This window comes from Rhincodon typus, chromosome 1 (assembly GCF_021869965.1).
Source record: "Rhincodon typus isolate 14 chromosome 1, sRhiTyp1.1, whole genome shotgun sequence".
In the NCBI taxonomy this organism is placed as follows: domain Eukaryota; kingdom Metazoa; phylum Chordata; class Chondrichthyes; order Orectolobiformes; family Rhincodontidae; genus Rhincodon; species Rhincodon typus.
The window spans coordinates 116,657,539-116,678,614 of NC_063332.1; the positions used below are offsets into that span (position 1 = coordinate 116,657,539).

Here is a 21,076-nt window from a genome sequence, read left to right on the forward strand (position 1 = left end):
ATCCAGGATTCTGGCCTAGTCTCTTTCTCAACCGAATGAGAACCGCGTTTGTTTCAAAAACTTACTCTAATTGATCATTCCGTTATGCTTAAGTAAGTACACATTATTTATAATACTATTATCAGTGGACACTATTCCACCGTTCTACTAGGAAAAATAAACAGTTAATACTTCAAACATATAGGAAAAGTTGCAGCAAACAGGCCCTTGTGTTCAAAGTGGATCTCTGTTCATTCGTTACTCGTACTGTGTACTGCTTAAAAGTACGTTCGTGATTTCTTTTCTTTTAAGCAAGTACTTAATTTAAAACTTTCTAAAATAAATGTTACCTCTAATTTTTCTTAAGTTTTAGGGGAAAAAATTAAAATCAACACCAGAAGGATAAATTTAATCACAATTCCAAGTTTGAAATTATGTAGTATTTCAGTTAAAATCTTCTTTTGCCTATCTGATGTTTTAGTTGCTAAAATAGAAAATGACAGTTGATAAAGCCTTTTTAGGGAAAATAGGAAGCAACTTCTGTCATAGTGTTACTTTTAACAGACCAATGCTTGATCATTGGGCTCACAACTAAGGTCCAAGTTTGAAACTCCTTTACTACTTGACCTTTTTTTTGTAAAGGATAACATGTATTCAACCATTCTTACTGGAAGGAAGTAGGATAGACCAAAGTTGAGTCCATTCTTGCACAAAAAAAGTGCATTTTATGTTGATGAGGCTGAACAGTGGAAAGGTTGAACCTGTGGATCAGACCACCATGACTACTTAACGTAGTCACAATGACATCATAACTTTTTACATTGATTGTATTGTTATCAATCAGACCAACCTGATCCAACATTAATATAATGATGACCAAACTTGCTCTAATAAGATTAGGTCCTGAAATTCATGCTTTGTCTATGACTCAGTGCATTAAATTAGTTAGTGCGTCATATGCTACAAAACCTTTTTTGAGATAATTAGCATCAGTTGCTTCATTCTTCATTTCTAGTTATGAAATTACATAGCTATTTCTATGCTTTGGTATACTTACGCCCATTAAAAGAAAATCTTTACCAAAAATTCAAAATAAATTAATGTTTAGTGTTTCACTTTCCAACTCTGTCATCCCGTTGTGCCATATGTAATCTTGTATCGTTTACCTCTTCAAATATATAATTTTATAGAGCCTTTGCATTGTTTGACAACTATTCTAACCTTTATACCTTGTTTATGTTGCCTTTTTTAAATATTCTGGTTTCTGCCAAGTTTAGTTCAGCTTTTTTTCTTCCCCATACTAATTTGGAGAAAATCTACCTTTTTGCACTTCATTTTTTGCCTCCCATATGTGGAATTATTTTTGTTTGTTTCCAGATATTTTAACTGCAGCACGAGACAGCTTCTGAAGAAATCCTTTCTTTAAACTGTCAAAATTACATTCTTTTTCTTTCTCTTTGATTGGTCAGAAAAGGAAGTCCAGTTCGAGTGTTCAGATGATGGTGAGGATTATTGTCTGACAGATGTTTTTTTTTCCTTGGATTTTTTGTATTATTTTGTGAAAATGGTGCAGTTTATATTTTTCATTTTTAATTGCATTTTAAGGTGCCATTTTGTTCGGCTTTTGTCTTATTTGAATTTGTTCTACCTTGTGAATACTACAGTCGAAGTACATCTGATTCAAGCAATGTATCACTTATTAAAATCATCCCAAATACAAAAGAGAATTTATTTTATTACAGTAAAAGCAGTTAATGTTACAAAGAGTTTAAAAAGCAGTCTTGATATTTGTGTCTCGTTATTTTTGTTCCTTTCTTGCACACCATTTCCAATAATAAAAATATGAGATACTCGGTGCTCTGAAATCCCTGCCACATTCTTTTAATTGTGTTATAAAAGTTTACCCCTTGTAGTTAAAGAAAGGGAAGGCCTGTAGTTTAATTGAAGTAATGATTTTTACAAACTAATTGCAGACAAAGCTGTCTATTCTACATTGGGTTCTACCAATAAGTTACAGTATTACGTTATTAAACTTATTGACAGTTCTGTTTGCCATATCATGTAATCACAATAATGTTCATGTGTTAACTTACAGTAACTTACTGTACTCCATATTTCACACTTGCTTGTACATTTTGGGGCTTATTAACTTGGACATGAAGCACCAAAATATAAAATGTATCCATTTAAGGAATGGTGACCTTCAATTCAAGGTTATAACGCTTAACCTTGCGGTTATTATTATGGATCATAAAATACAATATGATTTTTGATTTATATTATGGAATTAGCCACATTGCTGATTTTTAAATAAACAAAGTGTAATTCTGCAGGTGACGTCAGGATGTGTAATGCTCTAAGACTGGTTAAAGAAGCAAGAAGTTGCACAGAATTACATTTTCAAAAAAGATCTAATTGATCAATTAAAATTTTATTAGACAATGACTGTATACATGTCAAAAACATAAATTTATGAAAGATTCAGTCCAACAGAAACATTTAAATAATTTAAAAATTAGAATTGATATCATATCTCACATTCAAGCTAAAGCTTTTGAACGTTCATGTATTAATGTCAACTGTTTGAGGCAAAGCATAATAGATTTCTGTAAAGCAACATATTCGTCAATTGTTGTGAGGATTTATATGCTTGTGAGGTCAGAAAATGCCTGCAATCTTTGTGAGCTTGACCACATGATTAAATGTAATGGTTCTGTTGTGGCGCAGTATGCTGCAATATGATATGCAGCGCAGTGTATTAGTAGGCCATGGGTTCGTTTTACCGTGTGGACTGTTGTATGGAAATGTGAAGTGAGGGCTAGCCAAGTTTTAAAGATGAGAAGAAATTGGAAGGAAATTCACTCTTAAGCTCCAATCTTTCTGGTAGCAGCAGAAGAACCAGACAAAATCACATGACTGCAGACTGAGCTGCAGACAGTGAGTATATGACCCAGAAAACTCTTTCGAGGAATTTGGACCCTCAAAAATCACCTTTAATTGTACTTCAAAATGATTTTTTTTTAAAAATGTGGCTGTATATTACTTAATACATTTGAATCTTTAAAATGTTGGACCTATTGAAATGCAGTACTTCGTATTACTATTCCTAGGGGCTTCCTTTTCCTTCGCTATGCTACCACAGCAGGTAATGGTTTTGCATGCCCAGCCTTTCAGTATCATTACTAACCATTTCTCTGCTTGTTTCTTTCCTTAAGCTAACACAGCAGTTCCCTTTAGTTTCTCAACTATTTGCATTTTCATTTTGGAGTGTATTTCTCTTTAAGTGCCGAGAATATTTAACCAGAATTTACTTGAAAAGCAAAACTATGCAAACTAAAGACAAAAAAAGTGTTTGTAAGTTAATGAAGAATGAGATAATGTAGATGTTAACCTTCCTGCAACATTATTTCTGATTATCTTGTCTAGTCACACTTGGGCCACTGGCATCACAGGTGTAAATTTTTTCTACTGTAACAATCTTTTGGTTTGATGCTATATAAACATTCCAAAAGTTTAAGTTGGTTGCCTTGTGGTTATGATGATGTCATTTAGCATAGGTTAACTTCTAAGATGGAAGATGGGACAGTGGTTTGGTGGATTAAATATAAGGGACGGGTGTTTATTTGGAGCTGATAAAAATAATAAAGAAAATCTTGGAAAGCCCATCTGAGGTTTTCAGCTCACCAGTCATAATTAGCAAAACGTTTCTATGATCTGAGCTCCCATATTTTTTAACTCACAATATAATCTACACATAACCTGGAAACTTTCAGTTTTGCAATTAGCTCTCCCATTCATTTTATTTCCAACATGTGTGACATTTAAAAATGCCCAAGTGCTGAGCCAGTGACCCCCAAATCCCGTGAGCAGGTTTAAAATTCCCTGACACAACAAATTTGAATAGAGTTTGGTAAGAGCCACAGTTTAGAGACTGGTAGGTGAAATTTAACTGTGATGCAGTACCAATACCGTGGTCTGTCATATCCTCCTTGTCACCTGTGTAGTTAGTCAGTCTGCATCCTCTATGGTCAAACCTCAGGAGGCATGTGAAAATGAAAAAAAAAAGAAATTTCTAGCAATCTAATACAGATTTCACTTCAGTATATTTGTTGATGAGAAGACTCCCATTCATGAAACACGTTCAATGGTTTTAAATCTCAAGTGATTAATCTCTCATAAAAAACGTACTTCTATTCTGTCCTCACATCAAAGGTAGCTAATTCTTTAGTAGACTGTTTAAATTGTCAATCATCCTGTGAACTCTTAACTGCCGGCTGAGATCACTGAAGATTTTGAAACTCGGGTGACGGCCCTCTTGTGGTGCAGTGGTAACATCCCTACCACTGGGCCGGGAGGCCCAGGTTCAAGTCCCACCTGTTCCAGAGGTGTGGAGTCACATCTCTGAACGGCTTAATTAGAAAAATAGGTTGAAATTCAGGTGAGCATTCATGATGACATAATGATAGCCCTTGGCAAAAATATCACCGTGGGTTCTGATGAACCTATACAACCAGGCTCTACTTTGTTTGAAAATTATTCCGGCCTCTTGAAGTCCAGCAGGTTTTTGTTTTTTTTTAAATTTCACTGACAGCGGCAGCTTTTTTAAAGTTTAAAATATTCAGATCCTGACAGTTATTCAGACCCGACCCACCATTCATTTCCTATCTATTTCATCAATTCATGACTCCTGTTCTGTGGGTTAAGGATCTGTTTGAAATCAGTTCAAACACTGAGTTCTCATTGTTCTAGCAAGTATGCAATTCCTCCTGTTTTCCATCCCCTTTACCCTGTCAGCAAAAATTGGATTAGAGGGAAATGGGAACAGAAATTCTGCATAGGGTCACACCCACCATTTTTAATTTTCTATAATCTCTGACAATCTGCCTCATAGTTTTGCATTTCTGTATGAAATACTGAAGGATTACTAGTACTGTTAATTACTTCTGCTTTCCTTGTCTTTCCTCTCCTGATTTTATCCGTTTGATTCCATTATAGTTAATCTATTCTTTTATTTTTAAATAGTATAATCTGTTATACTGTTTTCTTAAAAATACTTTAACAAATACTAAAGATTCCAGCCTTCATTTTAAAACTGAGACAAAATTAGAAAAATAAATCTTCACATATCTAAAAATTGATTCCCAGCCTTTTTCCAGTTATTGGAATCCATAAGACTATAGATTGACAAACATGTCCATTTTGCAGTTTGATGCCATAACTGCGTAAGTTGTTAAAGCTTGATCAAGATGAAAGTCTGACTATTGCTTGCTTTACTGTTTACATTTCTTCTGTATTCTCAATACTTTTGCCAGTTTGCCATCACTTTGTTTTACTTCCTTGCTTCTTCCACTTTATGCAAACTCTTATTGCCCCCTAGGACTGTGCATGCTGTTATTGACTCAAATAGCTTTTGATTCGATTGAAAATTCTCTTTTTCTGCTGTAGTTATACTTATTGGAGCTCACCTTAATAGCGTAAGTTTTAACTCTCTATCTCTCCTTTTGACAAATATCTGATGCATCCCAACAGGAATATTGTGGCCAAATCTATGACCAAATTCCTTCTGTTAGGACGAATGTCAAAGCTTTGGAGGGGGTGAAGAAGCGATTAACTTGAATGGTTCCAGAAACAAGTGACTTCCAGTTTCTTTAGACTTTCCACAAAACTGGCTCGTTCTCGATAGAACAGAAAGGATCAAGGGGAAACTTGATAAAATGTTTAGTTTTGATTATATTCCCATTTATTCGATCAGAGATAATTTATTCAAGGTAATTGGCAGAAGAGCTTAAAAAAAAATGTTAGGGGGAAAATGTCTGTATAGCAAGTTGCAATGATCTGCAATGCATTGCTTCAAAGGGTGGTGGAAGCAGACTCAGAATCACAAAAGAGAATGTTTCCGGTGAACACTTAGCGGATATACAGGGTGCAGTCATCAGCTACAGTCAGCTTCTGATGGTTAGGACTAACTTATCTGGGTCAAACTCAAAGTTGATGTTCGATTCATTTCCATCAAAGAGTTTGACGGCGTTTAACTCGGCATCTTGCAAAAGAATACTGGATAAATATTTGAAAAGTCAATTGTAATACTTATTTCCTTCCCAAGCATTCATCACTTAGCTGACTTTTCTTAAACTGATTAGAATTTTACTTTTCTCAACTTTTATTTTGCTTATGAGCTATCTGATGCATCCAGGTCTCAGATTGGATGGGCCCCTCAACAGAAATGTGTACCTATGCACAGAACAATATCGATAAATTATTTTGCACAGTTGGTTAAATGGTTTACAGTGCTGTAACACCCTAAGGATTAATCTGCATTGCAAATGCTTTTAGCAGTTTCAGCCTTAAATTCCTTCTGACTTCATTTATAATGAATTTATTCATGTGCCATTTTAATTCCTGTGACGTTCCTGAAGGGGGATACTATCTAATTCTTTACAATTTCAGAAATATTCAAGCTGTCGAAACCAGCATACTATTTAACACACATTCCTCTGGGTGAGAAGACACAAGTACACAACCAGCAAAGTAATCACAAATAAGAACACTTTTTTTTGCAGAATATTTTCTTCATGGAGTCATTCTAAATAGTCATATAAGTCTGTCTAATCGGCTCACGTATGAATGAACAATCAGAAACCTTGGTTTAGATTCAGGAATGGTAATTGCAAAACTTCATTTCAGCATCTGCTGTATGGGTTTTGTGAGAGGAGTGGATTTAATGGCCAAGTAGCTTCTGCTTCAGGCTGTATGTCATTTTAAAAAGGTCAGCAGAGCATTTTCATTTGTAGAATTAAATATGACAGGAAAGCATCAGATGAATAAATATCCTTGGGGGTCATTTAGCTGGAGAGACATTTGCTCACACAGCTAATGGTGAAACATGAACATTTATGACCAAATGCAATAATATATTTACAACTATTTGTTCCCCGTGCCTTTTTAAGTGCTCTTAGAAGGCCCCAAATCTTTTTTTTTCTATGTCCTGGTGAAAGACTGATTCTGGGGGAAGGTGCCTGCCTTACAGCAGAACCCATTTGCCTCAGAAATTTGGTTGGGCAGCCTCTGGTGGAATTTGTGCCTGGAAGGCCTACTCACGTTGTGTGTGTCTAGTCCAGAAGCAGGTGCACCCTCCTCTACTTGACTTCCCATAAGGCTGAGAATGGCAGGCAGAGTGAAAGTGTAAAGCCAAGCCCTGAGTGTCCTAAGAGAAGACTTCTGGAGGGGCCTATATTTGGTTCCTCCTCAGCTCTGTGCCTACTGGCACCACCCTGTCTGTCTGTGAGAAAGGTCACCTGGGGTCACCTGGAGTCACCTCCATCCCCCTGTGCCTTAACATTAGTGCTGAGCGCCACTGGCTGAGCGATGGCTTGCAGGTCTGTTTTATATATCCTGCAGACACTGCGGGTGCTGGACTAAGCTCTCCATGGCAGCTGCCAACCTGTCCAAGCCATATACCCACATGCCAGGTGTAATGTGGTGACAGTGCCACTGGAGCAGACCTGCAACCTTTGGCCCAGTGCCCAGGACAAAATTGCCTGTTACTGCTGTCTCTACTACATTTGCCAATCAGATTTGTCAATCGCCTATGATAATTGCTGTACCATTTTGTAAGCCCTGATTATTTGTTCCTGAACACCCTCTCTTGCACTTTTAGGAGATGTATATAACTTAGTCTCAAAAGTGACTTCTTACCTTTATTTCTTATCCTCGTCCAAGTTGATTCCACATTGGGATGTTTAGAAAGAAGGTAATCTCTCGCTATTGTATCAATAGCATCTTTCATTAACAGCTAATCTGCTTCCTATTTCTCCCTCCCATCCTTCTGATATGTCAGGTACCATTGAATGTTCAGGTCCTAGCCTTGGTCACCTTACAGCCACATCTGTGTTAGTAGGAACTGCAGATGCTGGAGAATCCGAGACAACAAAGTGCAGGGCTGGATGAACACAGCAGGCCAAGCAGCATCATAGGAGCAGAGAGGCTGACGTTTCGGGCCTAGACCCTTCATCAGAAAAAAGCTTCTGATGAAGGGTCTTAGCCACATCTGTGTGATGGCTATAATGTCAACATATTTATTTCTATTTGAGCTGCCAATTTAACAATTTTGTTACAAATACTGTGCACATTTAGGTACAAAGCCTTTAGTTATGTATTTTTACTTTTTTTTTAACAAACTCTAGTCTTATTGGCTGGCATATTCTCAAGTCTCGACATTGTCTTGTCCTGCCATGTTCTGGCTATCATTGCCCCATTTCCATATTGAGTTTTTGCCTTGTCCTTTTCCCCTTAATTTATCACGATTTACCCCATGTGATGTCTTGCTCCTGTTGTTTAGTATAAAACTCTCCTGACTACCCTAGTTCTACAATCCACCAGAACATTGCCCCTAACACAGTTTAGGTGAAGACTATCAGAACAGTTTTGATTCCACTTTCAGCAGTCCTGCTGTCAATGCCCCATGAATTGATTGCATTTTTCCTGCACCAATTTTTCAGACACATCCTTAACTCTCTCTAATCTTATCAACCCTATATGATTATGTTGATGGTTCAACTTTGAGAGTCTGCTTTTTAATTTAGACCTCAGCTGCTCGTACTCCCTAAGCAGAACCTCTTTCCTATTTTGCCTGTTGTTGTTAGCTACGTGGACCCTGATAACCAGATCCTCCCTCTCAAATTGAAAAGTTACCCTCCAGCCCTGAGCAAATGTCCTTCTCGCATTCCATATTTGTAATGTACTGCACAGCTGGAAATATGTCTTAACTGTTGTCAGTTTATTAAGACCTAAAAATACAAGCAATCTGTCCTTAATAATTTGCACTCTTGTTAAATTGCTTCATGGGGGACTTCACCTCCCCATAGACACTCAAAGTAGAATAATTCAAAGAAGGAAAGTAATCAAGGTAGTGATCGTGAAATTCCTTTTTTACCAGTGTGTGTATGGATTTTCAATTCGATTTAGCTTTAAGGAGATGAAATATTTTGCAAAGTTTTGGAAATGAAGCAAGTCAATGTTTTACTTATCCAGCATATTTACTTGGAACTCAAAACAATAGAATATATTCCAAACCTGCCTCATTAATGTTTCAAAGGTTGCAGATGCCAGCCGTTTACAAAAAGAACACTTTCAATAATATTGGAAGTATTTCTCTGCATGCGGGCAATCCATTTCAGTGCACTAACTGATTCTGCTCGTATGCAGTAAGTGTATGGTTTCCCTAGGCTTTCAATGCATATGTGGTTCATTATCCAAGCAGGGTTAAGATTTGAGTTTTTTTTCGAAAGAACGTCTCTATGGTACACCATGGAATTAATTTATTGCACACATTGAGCCTTGGTTTATACCAAGAACTTAAGCTATTTATGCAACTCCAGTTTGACACATCTTTTTTCCTACATTTAAAAAAAACATAAATGCACTGCTGAAATACTTGACTTTATTTTAGTTATTTCCATTAAGTGTTGCTTTTGAAACATAATTTAATCAACAAACTTGAAGAGGTAAGCATATCTCTGAAACAGATTTTAGATGGTCGCTTTTGGGGATTTTCCTGAAATATGAATTATAAAATTAATGCTGATTTTCAAAGTTGCAAAGTGAAGACATAGTAGAGACATAAAAATATTAATTGGAATTGTGAAAACCTTTGTAAAACTAATTTGTTGCATTTGGTGGAAGATCTCATCTGAAAAGTACAAGAGGAACCTGTCATTTTTATCTCTCTTTAGAACGTTATTTGGCAATTGAGCAATGCTTGTTTAAATCTAATGCAAATATTTTAATATGCCTCTGCTATTCACAAAATTGCCTAGACCATGACTTAATTAACTTCAGGCAGTTGTTTAAAACCTCTTTTCATGTGATGAGTCCATCTTTATATTTTTTTGAGTTTCATAGATGGCAGCTTTGCATATCTTTCCACATCTCCTTTTCTCTGACACTCCTATTTTGTTTTTTTGAACAAGTGCCTGTACAAATCAATTACTTTATTGATACTTCACTGCTGTTCTGTGCAGATGTACACAAATTCAACTGGAATCTGCTATACTGCGGCCTGGTTGCATTAGAGAGAATTGCTAAGGTGTCACCAGATGCAAATGAATTGATGCGGAAAGTAGTGGAGAATAGAGTGGCCATTGTTGGATGGATGATGAGTCATTTGAAAGGAAATGAGAGACAGAGTTGTCCTTAATTCCCCCATCCCCATACATTTTCTTGATTTCTATATATGATGTTGGAAGATGAGTTATGCCTTTTTCCCTTTATGTTACTTCTCTGATGTTAAAATATAGGTATTTGTGCAAATCATGTTTTGCCCAAAACTTAACTGTTAAGAGGTGATATTAACCAGAAAAATTGTAAAATTGGCACTGTTCACTTCTCTGTTCCATAACTTCACGTTAAGTAGTACCAGTAGGTTAGGAGGAGACAAAGAATGCAGCTGAAGTCTAACGTAAATATAAATATTTTTTACTGCCCTTCAACAGTAGTTCAGCTACATCAGAGTTGAATTGAAACCGCATGTGTATATGTGATGTGTTTGGGATATTTGATTATTTTGTATATTTGTGCTGCTGTTACTTTTTGTTTGTGTAATGTCTTACAGACTGGATGTAACATTCTTCCTAATTCTTGTACTCCTTATTCAGCCAAATCAAATGTGTAACCAAGTACATTTTTCCTTATGACTTCATGCAGTCAATGGAAGTTAAAGTATTATGTTAGGAAGATTGCTAACAGCCCACATTAACTTCCAATGGATGGACATACAGTCCGATTATATAGTGGAAACATTACTTTTGAGGCTTATATTTTTCTATTTTTAACTTGCCTACAGATAAACAACAAAGCCAACGTAGTAACCAGTCCAAAAGAACCCATACCTACCCCAGCGCTGGTATATCTTGATTCCTCTTTCTGTATTTACTTTCCATTTCTCTGTTGCTTTTTGAGGTAGTGTGTGATTATCAGTACATACCTTGATCTGTTATGTGGGAAAATCCAATGTGAAACAACATATTCACAGTCGTTTAGTGTGTCTTTGAACCTGGCTGTCACAGTTTGCATGTTGTACTGGCAGACCACTGCCTTCCTGCATGTTGCTTTTAGCTTGTCTACTGATGTCAGCTGCTTAAGACTTAGCAGCACACATCTTTGACTTCAGGGAGCAAAGAAAACTTTTTAGATAGTTTAAGAAATTGCATGCTGCTACTTAGTGATTAGGCCGTTTCCTGCAGGATGTCTAGGCAAGTTACTGGTCGTAGTAGAAACCCATTCTTGTTCTTGATTTTTTTTTATGTGTTTATGATTTGTTTTTTCCACATGGCAGTAAGTAACATTTCTCCCGTCTTACCATTCTAGTAGTTGGCATTTGCACATTTTAATGACTGAAGATAATCTTAACCAATGAGAGTTTTCTTTTATCTTGCTCAGGAGCCCCAAACCACTGTAATCCACAATCCAGCTGATGGAAATAAGGTATTCCAAGATCTGCTCACAGGTTTAAGCATCGCAGAGCTTGTAAAGATTTGTTACGTTAGGTATCCAAGCTGTGACGATTTTAGTTTTGCAACATACAGTATCCTGTGAAGAAATTATAGAATATGCAGCTGGTGTATTCAGCATATCAGGTTTTGCAAAGTTCTTTAGCTTGTCCTTCTTTCCACCTGTGGCTTGGTTTTCTGTTTTTGTTTGAGAACGGGAATGCATGACCATTCAGCAAGCTTCCAGTATTCTTTGTACATTCAACCTACCTCATCTTAGCAAATCTGTAGACGGGCACAAGCATGAAGTATTGTCACCTTCATCTGTGTTATGAGCTGCATGGGATAAAGGACATGCATAACTTTGTGGCTGTTGAAAGATTGTGGTCATTTTGCCTCAGAGGTTATGGGCCCATCTAGTCAATTACAGTGTGTGAAATGGTTTTATCCACAGAACATGTTGCATTTTAAAACTTCTGCTTGGAAGTAATGCCTTGTCATTCTTTTACTCCAAAGTCATTCAGATAAATTTTGTAATTTTTTTTGCATTCTTGAGAAGTCATTTAATGGTTATTCACTTGAACTGAGTCACAAAGTAACGAACTGAGCTACTTACTGAACTGAAGTTGCTTTCTTCCACAGTTAAAATTTTAATGGATTTTGTTTATTTAGAAAGATGCAAGGACAAATATTGCACTTCAGTTTTGTGGGTACACTTGTCATGAATTTACCTATTTTCTAGAGTATAAACTAGAAGAATCATTTGCCTATGTGATGTTTTATCATTTATCAATAGTGCAAAACTATTGTAATTTTGAAACTTTGACAACTAAATGTGATTAAATTACATGTTTCAAGCAAATGGCTTTAATCACCATTATGCTACGTCTGATTCAACATAAGATTTAAAAACGTTACTCAGTTTTAAAATAACTACTAAATGCCTGTTAATATTTAATTTGTTAGTACTTCTGAGTTCCATCAGAGCTCCAGTATTAAAATTCATTTTATTACTACCACACATCAAGAATTTTAAGTTATCTTTTGTCAGTAATTGCATGTTTCATGGTTCTTGTACACCCTCTGGATGGTTTGTTGTGCAGTAGACAATGTTAAACTGCACAGGAAATAGTGTAATTAGCTGTGTATATTTTCAAAGTAAATGCATGATGTATGTGTCGACTCTGATTTTGTTTCATGGTGCAATCTGGTTGGAAAGTGTCACTATCCTCTCAGGATGGGGTGGTATCTATTGTAAGCAACTGAACATTTTCACTGTACTGCTCCGGGTCACTTTTTGGTCTTTATATCTATTTCACATGTATAAATTGCTTCCATATTTTTATTTTTCATCAGTGCTGTGACAGTCTGCAGTATCATAGCTGTATGTTAATGAGCCATGCTACCTTTTGAATGAGGTTTCTTAATGAAAATTGTCTTTGATCTCAAAGAAACTGACCTTAGTTACCAAATTTATTTTACAGAAAGGATCATTCTTTTGTTTTAGACTGTTTGTTGTGGCAGGTATCTGTTGAAATTTCTAAATCGCCATAAAACTGTTTTGAATAACAACCATCCAGTCATAAATGCAACTAAATATTAAATAGTAAAAGGTTATCTACATCTCATGCTTATTGCATCCATGTTCTTCACTTCAGTCTTTGCATTGGGTGTGAGTTTATTCTTCAAAGACTGCATGCAAATAAAGTCGCAGTGTCTTCATAAAATGGTATCTTATTTTCCTCTTAGGAATCTTCAGAAAGTACCAACACCACCATCGAAGATGAAGATGTGAAAGGTAAGCCAAGTACAGAAGTAGAAATTGTTCTGGGCAAGGAGTTTAAGCTCAGTCTTAAAACGTTTTATTACCATTGAAGTAACTAATATTGCTTTATTTGGTACCGAGAGAGGTTCCATTCAAATTTGCTAACATCATGAATCTTGATTTGATACTAATAATCAATATAGTGATTTTACAGTTAAATAGGACTTATGTTTATTTGTAATATATTCAAGGATAAATTGTTAAGTCTAAAATGGATTACATTAGATTTGAAAATAGGCCAGTTGAAAACATTTTCTGGAAGTTCTAACACTTAAGCTACTTATTATTCAAGGTAACAAAACAACACATTTAGGCATTTAGATGTGTGGCGCTTTTAGTTTTAATCTTACTTGCCATAATTTACATACCTATCGTGTCCACTCTGTTTATTTATAAATTCACTTCTGTTCAGATGCCAGTCTTACTTGTTTACGGTATGCACTTCAAATATGTTTAGCATAATGTTTATTAAAAACTTTGTTTTCGAGCATCACATACATTTCATTTCAGAATATTGGGAGCACATAAGGATAATTCTTGCATTTTAACAAAACAAACTACATTTTCTGCAAAATATTATTTTAAGTGTTGCTTCTGTTTGCATTCTTCTTGCTTTATGCTTGGTGAGCTGCATTGTTAATGCTTCATTAATTCATTCTCGGGATATGAGTGTTGCAAGCGAGGCCAGAATTTATTCCCCAGGTTGATTAAAATTTCTGCCTTATGAGATTCTTACTAAAGTTTATTGCAATAATGAAATAAGCATTGTTTCATTGTCATTTGCACAGTAACCTGCAGTTCTTTACCTGACACCAGTTTGAGAGCCCCATCATCAGAATTGGAGCAATTCAATGAAAACATTAATGATCACTTCTGGATGCAGCTAGTAATGTAGAGTGTTGAAGCCTTGTCAGTGCCACACACATCTCGAGAACAATTTGCATATTTCTCAATGCATCCAGAATAATGAGATTATTAAACATCTTGCACGTCTAACAGCCTACTTTCCCTTTGACATGAGTATTGCATATTAGATTTTCCAAATGGAGTCGTCATAATCCATTCAAAATAGAAGGTTAATTTGCATCATCACGGTAAATATTGCGTTTGTTTAGTATTGTGCTTTTTGGCCCCTGAAAATGAAATCTTTTACTACCAGGAAACTAGATTTCTGCATCACTGTTATTTTAATGGCAACAATAACCTCTTATTTTAAATAGGCTATAACAATGCAAATTGGAAAATCTCATGTACAAAGTTCATTTCAGAAGGAATGGGAAGTGCTAGAGCTGGAATTTCTTTATAATTTGATGCTGATGTCCAAAGCTGAGGGGAGGTGATGGCCCAGAGGTATTATTGTTGGACTGTTAATCCAGAGACCCAGATAATGTTCTGGGGACCTGGGTTTGAATCCTACCATGGCAGATGGTGGAATTTGGATTTGATGAAAGAAAAAATCTGGAATTAAGAATCTAATGATGTCCATGATTCAATTGTCAGAGGAGGGGTGGGGGGGGGCAAGACCCCATCTGGTTCACTAATGTCCTTTAGGGAAGGAAACTGCCATCTTTGCCTGGTGTAGCCTACAGGTGACTTCAGACCCACAACAATGTTGTTGACTCTTAAGGATGAGAAATAAATGCTGGTCTAGCCAGTGACACCCTCATCCTGTGAGTGAATAAAGAAGTAAAAATATTTGTATCACCCCATTTACATTAACAAACATTTTTGTTAGTTGTGAGATTGAACTGCATATCAACCAAATTCTGCTGATGTCCAAAGCTAATTAATCTCTATGGTTGGGGTTCCACTTTCTCATTCTTCGTATGAATGTAGTTTTACTTTGTGCTCTACACCACTTCACCACATAGGAACAGAGCAGCCTGGGAACTTAGCATATTGGGTGTTTCAAGTCTGAATCAATGGGAGGAATTTTAAGTTAAATAAGCAGGCAAGTTAGTGTGTGGAAGTGGTAGGCTTGTTATTTGCTGACAAAAACTCACCTCTGAAATGGCCACTTTGAGCTTTAACCGTGGCCAGATGATGAGCAGATGATCCAACTGCTTCAGGGAAGCATGTTGAACTTGAAATGTGACCATGAACCTTCAAACCACATTCTCACTCTTTTTCAATATTAGCTCTGCTCAGCTGAGTTTTCCAAGATTCAAGGATGCTGGGAACCCAGCAGATTCAGAGGCAAGGACTTGGCAAGGTAAGAGGTGAGCGCTTTCATGCATACATCTTGGATTCAAGCAACAACAACACCAACTGATCCTCCTTGAAAGACCCTACCTCCAAGAGAAAATCACTGATCAACAACATTCTCTTGCAAATACTTTAGAAGTTCCGCCTCTGTTACTATTTTCACTTTTGCTATGTCAGCTTGTATGAGATTAACAGAAATTAACAATTATCAGTATTTTGTAGTTTTCTCATCTTTTGTTAATATGATTACAAATTTGCTCTCTAATCTTCTCACTTTTGATGACCTATAGTATGTGCCCAGTTCCGTAATAGAGTTTCTGTTCTTCCTTAATTCTAACTAAATGGATCATGTTTTTGACCCATCAAACACATCATCCCTGTCCAGTGCTACAATAGTTTATTTGAGCAATACAGCCACTAACCACTCCCTCGTTCATTTCTCATTATTGTACCTTCCCTATCTTTCCTGATTGACATGTAGCCAGGAATATCATATTCCCAATTAGACCATTTTTTTGTTCCAGACCAGAATTAGCATGTCCTATTATTATAAGTATATAACAGCCCTATATTACAACTTGTGCCTGCAGCTTACTAAATTATTTACCATATTACATTACATTACAATCTCTGACGGCATTGTGCACATGGACCTCGGCAGTTCTCAAAGATAGCTCACCACCACCTTCTTAAGGGTAATCAGGGATGGGCAGTAAATGCTGGGCCATGTCCCACAAGTGAATTTTTAAAAAAGCATACGCATTGCAAGTCTATTTTGAACTGCCTCGCATTTATCTATTTCTGAATTACTGTTTACTCTAGTGCTGTTTCCCTCTGACTGATCTGTACCTTGTTTTTCCCCTTCAATGTTTCAGCCTGATGCCTGTTACTTTGCCAGATTAATTTAAACCACACAGGCATAAATTAACCTTATTAACTAATTTCCGGTGCAGTGGAATCTAAGGACTGCCCTCCTGCGCTGTTTTCCTACTATGCATAACTCGTTTAACTCTGCTGTTCCTGCACTCACTAGTACATAGCACTGAGAATAATCCAGACATTACAAACTTGAGCCCCAACCTAGTCATATAAATGATTTGGTTGCAATAATAGGTCAGAAGATGGGAATTTTGCTGTTAGTAACTTCTCTCCCCAAAGCCTTTCGATCAAGGCATTAAGCTGGGAGTGTGATGGAGTACTCTGCCCTTGCTTGGATGAGTGCAGCTCCAACAGCAAACAAGAAGTTTGACACCATCCAGAACAGTGCAGTCCACTTGCTAACACCTTGTCCATCATTTTCTATGTTTTCTGTCTCTGTGCCTAGTACACAGTGGCAGCAGGTGTATACCATTTACAGATGTCACTGCTGCAACTTGCTGTGGTTCCTATAACAACATCTTCCAAACTCATGACTTCTTCTACCAAGAAGGACAAGGGTAACAGTCAGGTGGCAACACCACCACCACCTGCAAATTCCCCTCCCAAGTCCCATACCAACCTGATTAGGAACTGTTTTGCTTTTACTCCTCTCTTCCTGGATCAAAAATCTGGAAATTGCTTCATAACAACACTGTGTACCTGCTGCTGCCGATGGTCTGCAGTGGCTAATGTAGGTGACCCACTACCGCCATCTCAAGCGCGATTAGGGCAACACACGCAGGCCTTTCCAGCTATGCTCGTGTCTTATGAAAGAATTTGCAGAAAATTGAGGTCTGACTGTTTATGTCCTTGCTTTCTGAAAATCTGTTTTTAACTCTTTTAAAAACTCTTGTTTCTTTTCTTTTGTCATCCATTCCAACATTTTTGGTTGTCCCCATGCTGCCCCATCCCAAAACCCACCCTCAAAATATTCTGCATCCTCTGTGATATCCTTCATCCTGGCACCAGGGAGGCAACATCACGCCACACAGGACTCTCTTTGGCTTTGACAGACACTTTGCTGCACCATTCTGTTCAATCCTTTGTCCTGCTGTGCACGTGCCCAGGATTGCACTCTCCTAAAGTGTGTTAATTCCCACAATTATTTAGACCAGAAAGCATGTTTGATAGTGGTGCTGTTCTGAGGGTTTTTGCACTACCTACTGAATGCCCACAATTATCATAAACCCTCTGCAGTTGCGGCATGACTGCCTCCTTGAGCTACCACTCAAATATTTTTCAGCCAGAGAGTGGTGAATGTGTGAAACTCGTTGCTGCAGAGGCCTATGGAGTCTAAGTCACTGAGTGTCTTTAAGACAGAGATAGATAGGTTTTTGATTTGTAAGGGGACCAGGGTTACAAGGAGAAGGCGGGAGAATGGGGTTGAGAAAGATAACAGTCACAATTGAATGGTAGAGCAGACTTGATGGGCTGAATGACCTAATTCTGCTCCTATATCTTATGGTCTCATGATCATTTTGCTGAATAGCCTACCTGCTCAACTATGTTCTTTTGTATCACCTTACTCTTTTTGTGATGATTATCTATCCACGCCAGATTTTTATTTAAACCTTTCTGATCCCTTTAATTTGTTGTTATCTTCTATTTGGATTTAATTTTATCCCTTAAATCTAACTAATTATCGTTGTTGTATATTTACTGTCTAAATCTGTTTAAATTACTTATCATCCCCTTCACCCTCTGTGCTAAGTTCCTAATTGCCATTTCCTTAAGCAGATGCTCCCAGATCTGTGTACCATAAACATTTTCAATAATAACTTGCAGCATTTTTTTTTTATAAGTGCAACTTTTGTCCCAGTTTGACCTTTTTTTAAAATCAAACTTTAATCATGTTCTCAACTTGTGGTTTCCCATTTCAAGTAACTGTTGAAATGTTTGCATAATTATGACCATAAATGATTATGGGTAATTTATCTCATGTAATATTACCCACCTTGCTGTTTAATTTTCTGCCAAAGTACTCCATGGCTCAGCTGTTTAACTGTAACAATGTCTTAGAAATGCAAATAAAAGCCCACTGCTCAATCTGCTTTCAACAAAGAGGAAAGGAGTTGCTTTTCACACCAAAACTTTAAGAATGTATTACAATGGAAAAGGACAGACGACACTTTTTGGAGTGGTATTAGTACAGTGTTGAATCACCTTTGTGATATTCTCATCAGAGTTAGATCATCTAAAGATATTGTCGAGCAGTCTTGGCATTCCCCTTCCTGATGGAGAGGGCCTACACTTGAGAACTTCAATCAAACCGTATGCTTATCGTCTCTTATAAATGTATGTGCTGCAGGTGAAACATGATTGACAGCAGCATTTTTTATTTTGTAATTCTAAAACATGAATATTAAATTATTTCAATAAATTTAAATGCCAAACATTAGAGCTTTTCTATTTTATGAAAAGCCTTAAATAATGCAGGTAACTGTCAGGCTTATTAACAATTTTTATAACGGGGCAATTTAATGAAACAGTTAGAATATGTCGTGCAGTTTTTCAGCTTCAGGGAGTTTAATGTAAGAATTCAAGATTTTATTATTCGAATTCAACCTTCACTGCCACGACACTGATGAAAGGACATCATTGCAGTGCTATTAATTGGGTGACTTCACTAGGTTTACTGTAATTTGAACTTTCCTCTGGGAGCTGATATCTGTGCTCCAGTCCAAAATTAGCATCTCCTGTGGTCTCATAAGGAGAGCTCAGGTGTGGCTATTTTTATAGCAAGTACTGATTCTGTCATTAAATTGTCTTGGAAATTAGTACGGTCTTGGGTTTATGCAGTAATGAGTGAATAGGCAATTATTTTTTTCAAAGCTTAAGTACTGTTTAGTCTATTTTTTTTAGTCATCTTAAACCTCAGTGAACTTTGTCGCAGTCATGGCTCATTTGGTTGCATTCTCATCTCTGAGCACTTCTTGTGGGTTTAAATATTACCTCCGAGATTAGAGCTGCTAGGTTGAATGTTAGTGCTACACTGGCAGAGGAAGGCCTTCCAGATGTGATGATGAAGTGAGACTCCTTTAGCTGCCCTCTTGGGTGAATTCGGAAGGTCGCATGATACTATTTATGAAAAGGAAGAAGAGAGCTGTAACCGGCATCATGGCTGATATTTAACCCTGAGCCAGCACTCCAAAAAATATCAATCTGATCATTATCATGTCGCTGTATGTACTCCCTTGCTATGTCCAGCTTGATTGCATCATTTTGTACATTACATCAGTGACCCAAATTCAGTCATATTTAATTCACTGTAAAGTGCTTTGGAATATCTTGAAAACAAGGGAAAGCATTATATAAGTGCAAGTCTTTCTTTGAACAGAGAAGGACAGCAGAGCTCTCTATACTGGCATCTGAACAGGAAGTATAACTTGTGCTTAAAAACTAATGTTGCCATTTTTAAATGAATAGATTTTGATTTTTTTTTTGCTGTGTTCCATAATTTCATTGTTTGGCCTTTTCTCCTTTTTCAATCTTTGCATGCCCAAGTACAGCCTGCATAAAGGAGTGTAACACAGGGAGGTTGTATTTCATTCGTTCATCCCATTCTTCCTCCTCTACGTCATCTTGCTGGTCTCCATCCTCGTTATGTCCCAGCAGTAATTCCTGCTGCCACTGCATCCTGAAGATTCTGGTCACACTCTACCTTTTCACTTTTGTTTGCTCATATGTTGTGTTTCTCTCCATAAACTCAGTGACGCAGTGTTCAGAAAATGTAAACATTAATCAAAATGTGCACTCAACAAGTCAGTCGTGTGAGTCAGAGCCCTCACAGGCCACACCTTCCTCTGGTCAGTGTAAGTCAACAAAACACCAGTCCATATGGTCCGAGAGATGACTTATTTGGGGCATTAGACCAGATTAAAGACCAGTAACATTTCACAAAGACAAAGTGCTGGAAAAACTCCGCAAGTCTGGTGGTGTCTGTGGGAATGGACACACACTGTTAATATTACAAATCCTTTTCAAAATGTCGTCTTTGGAATTCCAGAACGGTGTCATGTTTGATTTGACTTATTGTAATCACATGCACCCACGTACAGTGAAAGCTTTGTTTGGACTTGAAATGTTATATTTGTTTCTCTATATTTGTGTTTCGCAGATGCTGCCAAACCTGTTGAGTTTCTCCAGCTTGTTCTATTTTTAGTTCAGATCTCCAGCATTTGCTGTATTTTGCTTTAGTTTTACAAAGCATTGACGTTGCTTTGGCCATCATAACAACAATGCAGTAGGTGTCGACTTTGCTTTCAGCCCCTGTGATTTCATTTATTTTTGTGACCGTGTGCTTCTGTACAGTTGGCTTTGTAACTAATGCTTCATTGGATTTGTTTGAAATTCTTTAGCTCAGTGATGAAGATGCAGTTCTATGGTCCAAGTGTATTTTCTCATTGTTACCTCCTCAGGAAAAGTTATAAGGGGAGAGGTTTTCTGCACTTACCTTCCTCTAATTATTTTCATCCCAATTGTCTATTTATTTGTTTATTCTATTGTACAATTCATCTGCCAGAAATGTAACTTCAGTCTCCTTATCTCATCACAACTCGATCTCTTCATCTTCGACAACAAGGTGCAGGGCTGGATGAACACAGCAGGCCAAGCCGCATCATAGGAGCAGAAAGGCTGACGTTTCGGGCCTGGACCCTTCATT

General features: G+C 37.1%; 1 protein-coding gene across 5 annotated transcripts in view; it reads left to right on the forward strand.

Annotated features, from left to right (window-relative positions):
- LOC109922295 (calcium/calmodulin-dependent protein kinase type II subunit delta) overlaps positions 1-21,076 on the forward strand; it is a 274,180-nt gene that overhangs the window by 231,856 nt on the left and 21,248 nt on the right. For all 5 annotated transcript variants that reach the window (XM_048597035.1, XM_048597047.1, XM_048597057.1 and 2 more), the window contains exon 14: positions 13,215-13,263. In XM_048597035.1, the coding sequence (XP_048452992.1) occupies positions 13,215-13,263 (49 nt within the window). The remainder of the gene's footprint in view (positions 1-13,214; positions 13,264-21,076) is intronic.